Genomic DNA, 15144 nt, shown 5'->3' on the forward strand with positions numbered 1-15144 from the left:
CAGGGCACTGCGGCTGTCAGGGGCATTTGTGTCCCAGCACAGGTCCTCGATTTACATGGCTGAGGGGTGAATGGGCCGGCAGGTAAAGGAGGGGCACAAGGAGAGTCTGAGTGCAGCGCAGCGCTTGAAGGTGCTCAGGTCGTGGCCTGTGCGGCACTGGCCAGCCCTTCTGCTGTGCCTGTTGCTCCTGCTCCTGCTGGGCACTGGCATGCTCAACCTCGTCCGGTCACCAAAGGGCAAAAGCTCATTTACATTCTCGCCGGTCATCCTATCCGGCAGGTGCAGCCTTGCGTACTCCCCCCCTCTGCAGCCCTTGTGCTTTCTTCATTGTTGGGGCCTCTCAGTTATTATCCCCAAGTCCGACGCTAGCACTATTACACCGACCTTTTTACCGCAGCGCCTGTGTCTTCTTGAGTGAATTGCTGTAAGCATGAGAGATATTCCTTGAAGATACTAGCTAGAGATCACCAGAAGAAGCACATAGCGCTCTGCGGTGCATGACTAACATACGCGGCATGCCTGGCATGCTTCAAGTCGAGTGCGAGCACGTGGGTGATTTTGAATGTGGCAGGAGGAGAATGCTGAGAGCAGTGAACGCAGGGCCCCTGTTGATTGACTGATATGGGGCATGCAGGGGCCCGTTTAAGGCGCAATTGGTGCCGCGGCCGATGCGGGAGGAGGCATCGAGGTGGCTGAAGGACCGGGGGATGTCGCTGCGGCCGCGGGGGGCGCCGCTGGGGGTCTGCATCATGACGGCCGACTTCTGGGGCCTGAAGACCGCTGGGGGGACCGCCACCGCCTACCACCTCCTTGCGCAGGTCCCCCCTCCCCCCTCTGCCTCACCATGCATTCTGCTTGACGCAGTGGAAAAGCCATCTTGGTGTCCTCATCATTGCCTTGCAAAGGTTTGTACAGCAGTGCTTCTGCAGATTAATCTCAGATCTCTGCAGAGCCAAAATTTTCTGCAGCAGATTTTCTGAAGTATTCACTGCTGGAGCGCACGTAGCAGTCTGCTGGTGGCCTTGCCTGCAAAGTTGTATGGGCCCACAGCACGCATGAGGTGGAGCCAGGATGACAAGGGTTGAACAATAGAATTTGGAATCTTGAGGTAAGGTATGAGTAGGCACATAGACCCAGCACCGATCTGGCACAGGCTCCTACCACCGCGTGTGTACCAGAGAGGTGCTGGGTCCAAGGATCCTTCACCATAAGATGATAATGCATGCATGTGCATGGTGCAGGCTCTGTCGGCGTTGCCGGGGCTCCAGGTGACGTTTCTGGCGGTCACGAGGCACCTGCAGGTGTGCCAGGAGGGGATGAGGGCGCAGATAGACTCCCAGTTGCGCGTGGACTACCGCTGCCTGGATCCTCAGCACCTGTCACCTCCGGAGGTGTAGCTCTTGGCCCATGTTTTGCACTCTTCCCATGTCAGTGAGGGGCCTTATGGCTTCCAAGTAAGCTTGTAGTGAGAAGTAGGCAATTCAGCTGAGCCGATCCCAGACCTGCATGACGGCCCAGTACTGAGCTGGTAACTGGGGACATTGAGTGAGTCTCGCGCATTGCCGCATCATATCTGCCTCGGCCCGACTTACAGTATCTTGAAATTCACCACCAGTACGCGGCAGGGGTAGTCCCTGGAACATCCTCAATGGCAGACTTGGATCCGATGCACAGAGCACAGGAGCTCTCAGGCGGCACCGTCTGCGTGGGCTGAAACATTGGGGTGACTGCATGCAGATAGTGGAGACGCATCCCTATGAGGCGCTGAGCCACGGAGTGCTGGCGTGGCTGGAAAAGAACTTGGACCGCTGCGATCTTGTGCATGTGCATGAGTGGGGCGGCGTGTTTGTGGACGTCATCACTGCTGCCGCTTACAGGCAGCTCAAGCCGGGTGCGCATGCTTTGCCCATTGCCCCTTCCTGAACCGACATTCTCAGTTCTCACATTGCAAACTGCAAAGTGTTTGCAGTCACTGTGAACAAGAGATTTCTCCAAGCATGCTTTAAAAAAGGCTCATGGCAAGCAAAGACTGGGCATCTGGTTGCCTGGCAAGCACAGGTTGTGCCGGTCGAGCACCCAGAGAGATCTGCATGTTCTACCATTTCAGTGCTGGCGGGAAGCATGCATGTGCTGGGTGCATACCAAGGAATCTGCAGGACACTGCCGTGATACCTCAATCAGTGGGTAGCAAGACCAAGTGGTGTGGCCTGTGGATGGGCTGAGTGGGCACTTTCACCTGTGTGATTACACATGCTTACACATGCGTACGGCGTGGCATGTACAGGGCTGCGGGTGGTTGTGGAGACGCACGGGGGCCACTTCTGGAGCACGCAGGGGTCGGTGCAGCGCCCGCTGGACATCACCAGCCTGCGCATCGACCAGGCTGAGCGCATGAGCCTGCAGCTGGCCGACGCGCTCATCTCACCCACCGCCTACATGACCGCCTTCCTCAAGCAGCGCGCCTGGCGCCTGCCCAAGACCTCCTTAGTCATCCCCAACGTCGTGCCCGCTGCAGAGGCCGACGCCAACGCCGCGCCGCAGGCACGCACCCTCCTTAGATCTGAGCACTGTCTACGTCCATTGCAGGTTATAAAAGAGGGTTGCAACAGCTACCCTCCTCAGATCTGGCAAACACTTTTCTCAAATGTGTTTCAAAGCAAAATGGTCATCTTGTGGACCTGAACATCACGGTGTATGGCGGCTGGAGGGTGTGCGATCCCAAGCAACTCACTGATAGACCAAGCCCCTCAACGTGTGGTGCCTTCAGAAGCCAATTGGCGCAAGCCAACAGTGCACCATGTGTGTCTGTGCTATGCGTCGGAACCTTGTCACTGCATCAGTGTCTGAAATTGAAGTCTGCAAGAAAAAGGGCAGAAAGACATTACACCAAAATTGCTACACAGGGTCATGCCTCACCCTTTGCATGCCTTCCCTGTGCTTGTCTGCAACCGGTTAAATAAGCTGACAGTAGACCATTACAACTGATGGAGGTTGTCCTACGGTCATGCTCCCCCTCAAATGATCTCTGTTTTGCAACAGGGACCCGTGGAGAAGCCGGTGTGGCGGCTGGCGTTCTTCAGCCGGCTGGAGGAGCGCAAAGGGCTGAAGCTATTCGTCACTGCAGTGGAGGCTCTGCAGGAGGCGGCGCTTCTGGCAGACGCGCGATTTGAGGTCTTTTTCATCGGCTCTGACGCGCGCATCGACATGCAGCCCAGCAGCCAGTGGCTGCGCGCAGTGACCGCCTCCTGGAAGTGAGGCTCCTTTCCCTCCTCATCGATATTTGCATCCCTGTGGACCGCAATGCCTCAAATATCCTCTTTTTGGAGGAATAATTTAGAATATTCTGAGCGACATGCAAAGCAGGGATGCTTGAAGACAGTCCTGGCTTGAGCAATACTTGTCGCACGCTGACCTGCGCGCAGGAAAGTCAAGCAACATGCACCCAGGGAACAATCTTAGCATAGCCATGCTGGTGATGCATTGATGATTCTCTGTGCAATGTCGAATTGCATGTACACGAGGTTGTGCGCAGTGCTATAATGGACTTCTCTAAGCTTCTCAGCTTCTCAGAGCTTCTCTGAGATGTGGGGCTGATTGTGGCAGGGCGCCGGTGCACATAATGGCAAATGTGCCGCGGTCGGAGGCGCTAAAGGTGCTGAATCAGGAGGGGCTGCTCCTGGTGCTGTGCTCACTTGTGGACAACATGCCCTACGTCCTTGCCGAAGCTGCGGTAAGCCTCTTTGTTGAAGAACATTGATGCATTTTTGGGCCAGAACAGTATTGGAATTGCCAAATATTTGACGGAATGCAAACACATCAGGAATTTGTGATGTGAAGACGGGCAGTGGAAGACTGCCCACAAGACCAATGAGCCTCAGGTCTCTCCCAACAGGTCTTGAATATATTAACAATATAATCCTATTTGATCTTTCCTCCTTGCCATGCACATGCCGTCCATGCATTGCTGCAGGGATGCATGCATGCGTGCAGCCAGAAGTTCAAGTGCAAATTGAAAGAAGCATTTGCTGTGGGGTGACCCATGCAGGTGAAGCAAATACCGCTAGTGGTATTCGATGTGGGAGGCATCTATGAGATGATGGACTTTGTATCAAACCCGGATGCCGTCGTGCTGGATCCCACCATAATTGGCTTGGCTGCAAAGCTCACAGGTCTGTGTTCCCTAAGCCTTTTGTCAGTCCATGACATGTGATTTGTCAAGTTGGAAGTGTGCTCATACATTTGACGTGGACGGATCAATGCTTGCCATGTCTTCAGTCTTCCTGCAGGCCCTTCAAGTGTCTCTTCCAGGAGAATAGCAGCAAATTTGTGATGTGGGCACAGATACACTGAAGAGGGGCAAGATCAGGACGGTGCAGCTGAGCAAGCACATGATGACTGGGCGGGACCAGTGGCTGAAGTGGCATGAGCGCTACTCCAACATCCTCTCCCCACAGCTGGAGCAGGTAAGACACATGTCACACTCTCCTTTACATCTAGTCATGCATGCTCCTTCTGGAAGCAGTACAGCTTAAATCACGTAATTGCAATAAACAGAGCGTGCCTTGTTGCAAGAAAATGGTAGTAGTGCATCACACGCCGCCGCAGATTGCTGAAGCTAAGACTGACTGCAAGATATTCAAGGCAGTGCGAGCGCCATGAAGGGAGAAAGGGCTGCCTTGCAATTTATATGCCATACATGCAACATGCAAGACGTCTCTGGTCCAGGAGCACGATCGACCTCACTGCATACTCTTCATACAGTCTGGCTTCGGGTGGGGCCAGGACCACCATTCAAGCATACGATGCCAGCATCAGAAGCTTGTGATGATGTGGCGGCCTGCTGATCTGGCAGGAGGACATCCAGATTCCCATTTACATGCTTGTGACGGTAGCTGCCCGCGATCTAGCCAGTCGACGCTACGGCGGACCCCAGGGGAAGCATGAGTCCTTGATCACGCCACGGGCTACTCAGGGGTTCAAATGTAATTTTTTTTTTGTTTTTTGCAGGAGGACCTGGCGGTGGTGGTGGCGGTGGAACGCGCGAACGGGCGCACAGTGCAGGTGGTCCGGCTGAAGGCGGCGCAGTCGTCGCTGGAGCTGCAGCAGGCGGTGTGCGGCGACGGGGACGCCCCAGCACGGCCGGCCGCCGATGACGCCAATCTTCCGCTGCTGCTGCTGCCGCCCGGATACGCGCTTATCGACGAGGAGCAGACTCCTGCGCTCCTCGCCGAGCTGCTGCTGGTAAACTTTGACTTCCCTCTTTTGTAAGTTTCTTTAGAGTTCTGCACAGCGTGTTGCATGCCAAGTGTTGCATGCCATTTTTCATGGAACCATGCTAATTTAGAAGTGCCGAGCCAGGATGGACACATATCACCAGACTTGACCATGTCCACATCATTTAGAAGGGTGTAGATATGCTGACCATGGAGGCAAATGAGCACCAGTGGAAGGACATCTGTATACGCAGCCAGTGGGATTTGCTCATTTTGAGTAAATGCAACACACCAGTGTGCTAGAAGTGGGACAGCGTGTGTAACAGGGTGTTGGCTGGCGCAGGTCGGGGCGGCGATGGACAATGGGGTGGGGGCGTTGACATTCGGGGTGGAACTGGCGGGTGGGCGGGTGACGTGGCCGTCGGGGCCGACGTGGCTGCTGTACAGCGGCGATGACTCGCACTGCATGGAGAGCGTGCCCGTGCTGCTGCGCAAGGGCACCTTCTGCTCCGCCTTTGCCGCGCAGGCGCGCGTGTTTCGCACCTACCACTCCTGGGTCCTCTCCCTGATGCTCCGCCGGGTAAGCCACGTGCATCTTAATCCCTGCTGTGGATGCTGTGATACGGTGTCCTCCATAGAGGTCAATTGGTTACTTGAGAGTATCTTTGCTGTGGGCCCCAAGGGGTAGAGAACATGTGGCCTGGGTCCCCTCCAAGATGCTACGCCGGGTAAGCGCAAGCATGTTTGCTCTGGTCCACTATATGTTGCCTGGTGTCATGTGCCTTCCATACTCTCAGACACCCACTCAGGAACACCACGTGACTCACAGCGCCACTCAATGACAAAGGGTTCCTTTCAGCACTTCCAGCGGGTTGCATTCATGGACTCCTCGTTCGTGGACTCCTCACTCCTCACTCCTCCCCAGTTCATATGCTTCCTGCCAGTAAGCCACCTAGCATTGGTGTTCACAGTTCCATTGCCAAGCAGGGCTTCTTGCTTGGGCAAATCATGGCGCTCGGAATTATGACATAAAGTGGTGTGGAAATAATAGGCGGGGCTGCGCATGCACACGTTCCCGCGGGCGTTGTTCCGCGCGAGCAATCTGACGGCGGGCGGCGCCAGCTGTAACCCGGACAAGGCGCCCGCAGAGCGCCACATCTCCTTCGGCTCCGCCTCCAACACCCTGGGAGACCCCGAAGAGGTGGGTTTCTCATGTCTAACTCACCCGCACCGCTCTGTTTCTGCGTTTGTATATGTGGCCTTTCCTAAAATAAAAGTAATGCTCGACGAGTGGGCAGTCAAGTGGGTCCAATTCTCATGGCTGTGTTGATACTGCGGCATGCACGAATTCATGGGCAGATCTCCTGCAGTCAAAGCAATACCAGATTTTTATATTACAATGGATGGTGGATAAGAGGTGCATGGAGGGTGTGAGAGGGGTTGCTGGCGCGGTGCAGGTGATGATGAATCTGCACCTGGCGCCGTTCCCGCGGCCGGTGTCTTCGCTGGTGGCTGACTACCCTCTGGAGCAGGGGCACAAGGGCTGGCAGGTGCGTTGTCATGCGCACACCAGCACATCTAAATCTGCTGCTCTGACTGCCGGGATCCTCTCAGTCACCCCATAACAAGCGCCGCGCACCTGCTTGGCTTAATTTGTTGAGCGGCATGCCATGAGCAGCAAAGCATTGCATGCGGCACTTTGCGGCAGTGGGAAAGATAGTATGCACAGTGGCCACTCTCTGAGGCTTGCTGACTTGTTTGTATGAGAATATCTGAGACCATCAAATGCGTCAGACAAATGCAATGTCAGTGTTCGATCAACCCCGGCTACGCTGTGTTTCTGGAGGTTAAAAAGTAGAAGAAAGGGATCTCAAATCCGTTGTGGCGGCTGCGGCAGGTGGGGTACAGGGCGGCGAACTCGAGCGAGTTCCGGCCCCTGGTGTGGCGGCCGAGCCAGGAGAGGGACGCGAAGCGAACGGACGGCTCCTGGGGTTGCCCGGACGCGTCAAACCCCTACCCGACCATGCTCCACTCGCTCATCCACCCCTGCGCATCCACCACGGGCCCCTCCTGCTGTGGCCTGCCCTACGCCGCCTTCAACCTGCGCTTCCAGTCCTTCGTCACCGCTCCCAAGGGCATGCTGCTCATGGCTTACGAGGTGGGACCCCTCTGTTACAAATCAGTGAATATATAGGTCAGACTAGTACAGATCGGTCATCGGATGATCCTTTTGGGATCAAAACCAGTCATCTTGACCGATCTGTAACACCCTGTATACCTCTGTCCTCCTAAACGCTCAAGAGAGGGCGTGAGCTGGCCTGGTCAGCTTCTGTCTTACATCACCTTCCCAGCTTGCTCATGCATGCTGCACAGCGACACCGGCCACGCGTAACCACAGGCACATGAGGCATTGCGTACAGGAGCTCTTGCAGCTGTGAATGGCACTTCCCACATAAGATGTAGTGCAACGGCAGCAACCTGGCAGTACATGACTTTAAGAGGCCAGCACTGGGTATCACGGCTGAGGGGATGACAATATGTGCCAGGTGTGGCCGATTTGTGGGGACGGCCTGGATCTGGAGATTCGGCAGACACCCAGCGGAGGCGGCCAGTCCACGCAGCTGATGTGGCGCGAAATCACCCCCAACGCGAAGGACAAGCCGCAGCGCCAAAAGGTGAGTAATTCCTGCTCAGCCACTGTATGACAGTGCCTTTGCTGTGCTGTGATTCCAGTATGTCGATATATTGCCCTGATCGCTCTAAAATGTGTTATTGTCATGCACAAATCCTCAGAGAAGGCAGTGAATTTCACTGGCCTGGCTGGCAGACACACCGTCTGTTGCTCAACCAGGCTTGGGGCAATGCACCACCATGCAAGCCCTAGAGTTGCACTGTAAGCAGCTTTGAATGTAGCACAGTGGCAATTCTAAAAGGGCCTGACTTGGCTGTGAGGCACGGTAGTGGAGTTTGCTTGTGCCTGTGCAGGTGGAGATGAAGCTGGCGCTGCATGCTGGGGACTTGGTGGACTTTATAGTCCATCCGCACGCCAACATGGACTGCGATGGCATCTACATCGTGGATGTGCAGATCTGGCAGGACTCCGGTGATGCGCGCACGTGGGAGACGCGCCGCCGAAGGCTCCTGTCTGCAGAGGGTAGCATGGGTGGAGGGTTTAAGCAATTAGGCTACAGGTAGAAGGGGCAGCAGCGGCAGAGTAGGGGCTCAATTAATTGCGGCAGCAGCAGGGGGTTTTGTGCAGGGAGCTGCAAGAATTGCGTTTCTGATCTTCCGGCAGTCCAAATGTCGGGAATGTGCTTTGGAGGGTTGTGTGGCCCTGCAGGGCGGCGAGGTAGCAAATGCTGGGTTTTTTACTTTGCAGAAAAGAGGGGCAGCCTGATTTGGCAGGGAGTGAGGACTGTAGCATGAGATGCCATGGACAATTTCGATCATGCGTAGGTAAGGGTATGGCATTGATGGGGGGTGCAGAGACCCATGATTGTGTCCCTGGGTTTGGCAATCCGCAGCAAACAACTGGGCATTTATTTGAAAGCGCGGAAAGGAGCATTTCAGCTTGGGTGAGCTGAGTGCACATTGAGGTGACAGGGCCTTTGCACGTGCATTGCCTGAGGCTGGCTGAGTTGTTGGGCCAGTTGCGACAACTACTGAGCCAGGCAATGCATGTGCAGAGGCCCCAGGGGCTTGGTGTGTGGGAAGTATCAATGGACAAAGTTGCCTCGGAAAGTGGGTCTTCTAAGTACGCCTCTTACGGTGTTCTGCTGCGCTGCTGCTGTTGTTGCCACGTACAGGCAGTTCCCACCATTAGTGTATGCATGCGCGCATGCAGACATCATGATGATCGGTCGATCGCACTTTGCCAAATAGAGATTGTCTCTAGGCTTCCTTGGCTGGTGTCTGCCGCAGTTGGCATGTCCTCACGTGCGTGAGCTCAAAGCATTATCACCAGTGTGTTGAGACTCTCGGAGTCTTTGTCTTATCGGTATCATGATGATCAGAGTCAATTACTTAACATGTGTGCTGTGCACTCAGTGGCTGTGGCATGATCGTCCATGCTGGTGCAGACACATGCGCTCGCTGAAGAGACACTGGCAATCACGATTGACACGTACCGAGTGACTAGGGATGTTGGACAAACAAGTGTATTGTAAGAATCACTTTGGACTCTGTGGAAAGGTCAGCTCCCTTGGTGAAAGGGATAAAGGACATAAAGTCGTACGGCCATCTGAATCAGATGATCTGATGGATCATTTCATACCTTCATTGATCAACGCGACGGCTCCATTGATACAGCACTAGCCTGTCGTTGAGATTGTGTGCATGGAGAAACGTGACATAATTTTAAATTGTATTCCGGGAAGAAACAAAAAGGACAAGTGAACATTCACTGTTGAATTGTGTTCACCTGCCCGTGAATATCTTCGACCTGCTGATTCAATTTACATCAAAGCTTCTGTATCACTGATCAGTGCCCAAAAATGCCTCTCCTGCCGGAAAAGCTGAGCAGTCGAGGGGAGGTCCGAGGAAGCATTGCATCTCAATTCTGGGATCAGCCTGCGCAGTCTGCCAAATCCTTGGACGGTCTGGTCCGTACACTTCCCTGCGAACCGCCCCCTCTTCTACAATGCAGCCCTTCGGGGCTGTCGAGGACACAGCAGCTCGTGGCAGCACAAGCGCTGGATGTCCCCTTCTTTCCATCCTACGTGGCCAGTGAAGGCGGGCTGGTGGGTGGAACGGCTACCTTTATGTTACAATTGTGGACCTGCTGTTACTTTCAGATCTTGAGTGCCCTAATATAGGCGGATTTGAATACTCTATATACTCCCATGCCAGTCGATCCTAGTCAGATGTACTTTGGTGCAGGTATTTGATCGCGCTTATGCTCGCATTGGAGGGAAGAGCTGGTGGACCACTGTTTCAGGCAGGGCTCGGCTACAGCGCATGCTCAAACACCATAGAGCAGGGGCTGGAGCGGTGAGGGTCATCAAACTGTGGGCTTCTCTGGCGACACTCTGTATGGCAGTGAGATCAAATGAATGTACCTATGCTCCATCAGGCTTATTCTTGGTGTCAAGATGCTCACGCCTGACCTTGGACAATTGCTTCGCAGAAAGAAATATTCAAGGACCTGAACAATTATGGGCTATGCGCGAGGACACACCACAGCCTGGGAAGGCAAGCTTCTTCTTCTGGATCCTGAACTTATGGAGTCCTTACCTTGCTCTCTCCAATTACTTGCATGTATGACGGTCACTGATTGGCTTGCGCATGTGAGCAGGAACACGGCATGGAATGCCATCGTGGAAATGCCAAATGTGGAGAATGCCCGCACACTCTTTCACCGATACGAGCCGCAGCAGCAAAGCACAGAGACAGAGCCAACAGCCACCACTGAGGCGGCTCACAGTGAGCGCATCACTGCAATGCTTACAGCAAGCTCGTCATCAGATAAATTAGCCAAATTGAACCTGCAGCCAGACACAAGCAGCAGCAGCACAGCTTTTCAAGGGGGCCAAGGAGAAAGAACCATCAACACAGGGACCTCATCTGGCTCCAGTGGGGACATCTCCAAGGCCAGGGCACCTTCTGAGGGAGTGGGGCCACAGCGGCGGGTGCATACAGGGGGACACGGTCGCCCCCCGGCAGAGCTGTGCCCATTTGGGCCCCCATTGAGGGGGAGGACCTGGCTGAAGCACCAGGTGGCGGGGCACGACATGCTGGCGTCCCTGGCCTGGAATGAGGAATACCTGGACAGCGCTGCTGCGTACTGCAGAGTGCCGCTGTCCAGCTCCCTGGATGTGGCCAGCCAGGATCGGCAGGACGGCATCCAGTACCGCGTGGGCGTCCACCATGTGAGTCCCCATTCCACCATTAAAATTACCACCTTGTGCGTGCGTTTTGCCATGGCCACACAGCAGAGTAACAATTACATTACTGAGGATTGACGCCAGCTGCATGTGAATGCATGAGGGGCTGGTTGAGCCACTGGCCACATTGAGACATTTGGAAGCAAACACTTTAGGATCGGCAGTGCTGTCACTGTACTGTCATACAGTTCACCTGAGCAGGCGACCCTGATTTCTGTGCAGGTGGCTACGCCGCAGACAGAGTCGGATGACAGCGGCGGCCCATGGCGCTCTTCCCTACACTTCCAGGTGCCATGAGTTCCTTGCAGATTGCGCTGTACTGTATTTTGTTATGGGCAGCTGTGCACGATCCACCTGGACCTGAGCATGTGTGTATGTCTCTTTTGTTGACAGGGAGCAGTAGCAGTGGAGGGTGAGGCGCTGGTGTGGAAGCCGGCAGTACAGCAGTCTCTGTGGGACTCCACGCGCCTGCCAGACCAGCTGGACACGCGGCGAGACCTCGACGACCCCTTGCCAAAACCCCCAGCCCCTCAACAGTCCTCGGCCTCCCCTGCCGAGCCAGAGGGCCAATCTGACGACTCTCTGCCCACCGCTGCCCTTAAGGCGGCGGCCGGCGCCGCCGCCGACACCACGAACGCGGCTGAGCAGCCGGCATCTATGCCCGAGAAGGCAAGTATGGGGCCGAGCGGCGGTGCAGGGGGCGCTGTGTCCATCCCTTACGACTGGGCGGTGTCGATCGGCCCGGACGGCGCTGCGAATCTTGACGGTGGGGCCGGCAGCCTGACGATTCCCGGGTCGGCTGCTGAGAAGCGGCCGGCGCCAGCGGGCGTGCAGGCGTCTGGAGCGAGCGGCGCAGGCCAGCCTCAGGCGCCTCCTGCATCCAGCAAAGGCGGCAGCAGCGGCGGTAACGGTGCGTTTCTCACATGTCTTCCCTTATCTGCAGCGTGCATATTCATATGGAAATCATCTCTGCTGTAATATTTCACAGCTTACAGGGAGACGTAGCATCTGTAAGGGAGTTTGCAGAGTTGTCTTGTCTATACTTGAGGGATCGCCTCAACACATGGACTTGTTTTTAGCATTTCAAGCATTGCTGAGTGATTGCTTTGCAAATGGGTGCAGGGCAGCTGCGCGGTGGGCGGACGAGCATGGATGCCAAGAATGCAGAGGTGCTGGCAGCCATCAGGCAGGCCAAGGACATGCTGGGGCAGGGGCCCATGCTGGCTGGCGTCCAAGCCAGCTCCATCAACTCAGGTAATCTCTTTCCCTATACAATCTCGTACAACTGAAGATGGCATGCTGCGTGGGATATTCTTGCTTTGTCTCACATTGCTCCTGTAAGTTAGTTTACTGCTGTGCCAGAGCCAGGGAGGCACTAGCAGCATTCGGGAAGTTGTACAGTTTCTTCAAATATGACCAGTGCGTTGCTCTTTGTGCAGGCTTGCAGAAGGCGTCAAAGCAGCTGAGCGGGGTGAGCAAGGGGATTGGGGCGCTGACGAGTGACCTGGCGCATGGCGGCCTGGTCAGGCGCTTGAACGGCAACGGCCCCTCGCGCGACAGCGCCCGCCGCACCCCCTACAGCCCCTGGCTTGCCCAGCCCTTCCTCAAGGTCTCCCCTGGCCACTTAATCAGACAGACATAATCAGCTGTAGTATATCAATGGCAGTCTGGAGCACTGAAGGCTCATGGGTGCTTATGTTCATGGGCCCTGTTGGGTGTCTGTCCCTTTTAGGCCGTCTGTCCAGGAGGTTCCAATCCACTGGTTGATCTGAAGAGGGTGCCATGCTGCAATTGCTGCTGGATGGCATGATCTATGAAGCTGAAACCTCTTCAATCAGATGCTGAGCTGGTGCCTCGCTGGCACAGGTGAATGCGGCAGTGGGGTGCCTGGCACGCATGCCGCTGCCGCACGGGGGCCTGCGGCCCACCCAGGCCACTCCCAGCACCCCGTCCCGCCCCAGGAGCGGCCGCGGCAACGCCCAACGCCAGAAGAACGCCATGCCTGCAAGTATGCTGTCCAACACGCCCGACTCCCCACCATCACTCTGTGGATGGGATGCCACACTCAATTATTCTGTGATCCGGTTGCCTAACTTTTTAATGCAGACCCTTGCGCCCTGATGCTTGGTCCACCCTGTGTGCCTGTAAATTTGTCCACCTCGGCCACTGAAGCGTGCTTTGTGCAGTGTCAAGCACGCTGATGCCGCAGGTTGGGAAGTTCGAACTTCACTTAGATTATGGAATATATAAATTTTGGTCGTGGGCGGCTCTGGATAAAATAGTCTGCTGACAGGGCGCTGTGCACTCGCAGGCGGCGGCAGGGGTCGGCTGGGGCCGGTGTCGGCGGGGCGCGGCCGAGCAGAGCGGCTGCGCAGCTTCGGCCGCGAGACGTGGGCGCCGTACCTGGCCGACACGCTGCTGCGCGTGTTTGCGTCCGCCAGCGTCTCCGGCCAGCTCGGCCGCTTCACGCGCCCCTTCCTCGACTACACCGCCGGATCGGTGCGCGCCTCCATCACTCTATATCCCCCTCCTTTGTTATATTTTTGGGACACGCACTGCAGGCTGGCAATAATTAGTGGGGATGTGAACTGTGGATGTTTAGCTGATCAGTAAAAGGTACGCTACATGGCCTTGTCTTTCTCATTGAGGGCATCACATGTACAGCTGGCATCCGAATGGCAAATATGGGTGGCGATTACACCAAGGAAGAGGTTTTCAAACTTTGATTGCCTGCTTAAAGCTAGTATACATGTGGTGTCCAGGATTTTGGGATCGGATGACTGAGGCACATCTTGCAGTCATGCGCTGATAAGGCAATGTCACTTACCATATGAGCTCATGCTCTGGGAGAGTAAGAATAAGGGGAAGCAGCATGTTGAAGCTCTTTGGAGGGTGCCGGCAGGTGCGGGTGGACTTGGGCCTGACCTCACCGCAGGCGCAGTGGCTCAGCCGCGGCGGCAGCAGCATGAGCGCTCAGGGCTCTGAAGCCGGCAGCGCAGACCCGGCAGGCCTCGGCCTCCTGGACAGCCCCTTCAAGCACAGGTCTGCATGCCACCCCATTTGAATGGATGCCACCCCATTGCAACCCTCCTCTGGCAAACTCCAATCTCAAGGCATCATTTCCACAATTTTCCCTCCTGTGATGTGTGTCTTGGCCAGCCTAGGCATCTGCTTGTGTCTGGCGTGGACTCTTTTGGGTGTGGCTGCTTGTGTCTGACCATCTTTCTCTGCCCATTACTACACTGGACGCAAATTTTACACATGGGAGCAAACCCATCAACCCCCATATGCTTGATTAGCTTACCCAGTGCTTGTGTAGTGGAATCAACCTGTAATTCTGGGGTAAAACTTAGGTTTGGATGTGTGGCAGGGCGTTTGCGCTGGAGGGGAGGGGTATTTGGCATGCGCTGTCGGTGTCGGCGGCGCAGCAGGTGTACGGCCCCGTGCGCGCGCGAGCCGACCTGCGATTCGCGCTCGAGTCGCCGCCGGCCGCGCCGTCTGAGGACCCCGGCCGCGCCACCCTGGAGGGCGCCTGGAAGGTGTGCTCCCCTTCCATCCCTGTCTCAAACTCCTCTTCTAAGGTTCCTGCACTTCCGGCAATTATTGAGAAGACCTGGAATAGGGATCTTTTAGACTAGATGAGAGGAGCAATTCTCCATGCCTCTGTAGAGCCAGCCTGGGTGTTCCTTGATGACCACCAAAGCTTGCTTGAGGTCCGCAGAAAATCTCCCATCTTGAACATTGCCCATCGAAAGACCTCTGCTTGTCCAAGTGGAGGCGCTTACTTGGCGTCGAAGGGGCACGATAGACTGGGTATCTGAACATTCTAAAATTGTGCACTGACATTGGAGACTTGTGCATGTGCAGGCCATCTGCACGCTGCGTGCCACGAAGCTGGAGTCTGTGTTTGGGCTGGACTGCGTGGTGCCCGGCAGCCAGGGGGCAGCACGCATCGCTGCCTGGTGGTCGCCCTTGCGCAGGGAAGCCATGATGGAACTGCGCCTGTTTTAGGGCCTAAAAGACATGTCCTATGTTTTCTTTGCCAACAA

The 15144-nt window shown here is 55.6% G+C and overlaps 1 protein-coding gene across 1 annotated transcript; it reads left to right on the forward strand.

The window, feature by feature from the left end:
• Window positions 1-70: 70 nt before the first annotated feature.
• COCSUDRAFT_38956 (hypothetical protein) lies at window positions 71-15106 on the forward strand (the record flags this gene model as incomplete). Its single annotated transcript, XM_005651716.1, has 28 exons — window positions 71-279; window positions 635-818; window positions 1242-1391; window positions 1738-1891; window positions 2285-2586; window positions 3040-3251; window positions 3604-3730; window positions 4046-4169; window positions 4342-4463; window positions 5008-5241; window positions 5557-5793; window positions 6265-6414; window positions 6671-6763; window positions 7111-7371; window positions 7760-7888; window positions 8199-8404; window positions 10092-10202; window positions 10507-10634; window positions 10851-11080; window positions 11318-11383; window positions 11489-12005; window positions 12218-12349; window positions 12535-12704; window positions 12962-13103; window positions 13407-13594; window positions 13998-14137; window positions 14466-14634; window positions 14963-15106. 28 exons carry the CDS (start codon window positions 71-73, stop codon window positions 15104-15106), a joined length of 5031 nt encoding a protein of 1676 aa, XP_005651773.1.
• Window positions 15107-15144: the final 38 nt, after the last annotated feature.

Source organism: Coccomyxa subellipsoidea (assembly GCF_000258705.1).
Source record: "Coccomyxa subellipsoidea C-169, whole genome shotgun sequence".
Lineage (NCBI taxonomy): Eukaryota > Viridiplantae > Chlorophyta > Trebouxiophyceae > Coccomyxaceae > Coccomyxa > Coccomyxa subellipsoidea.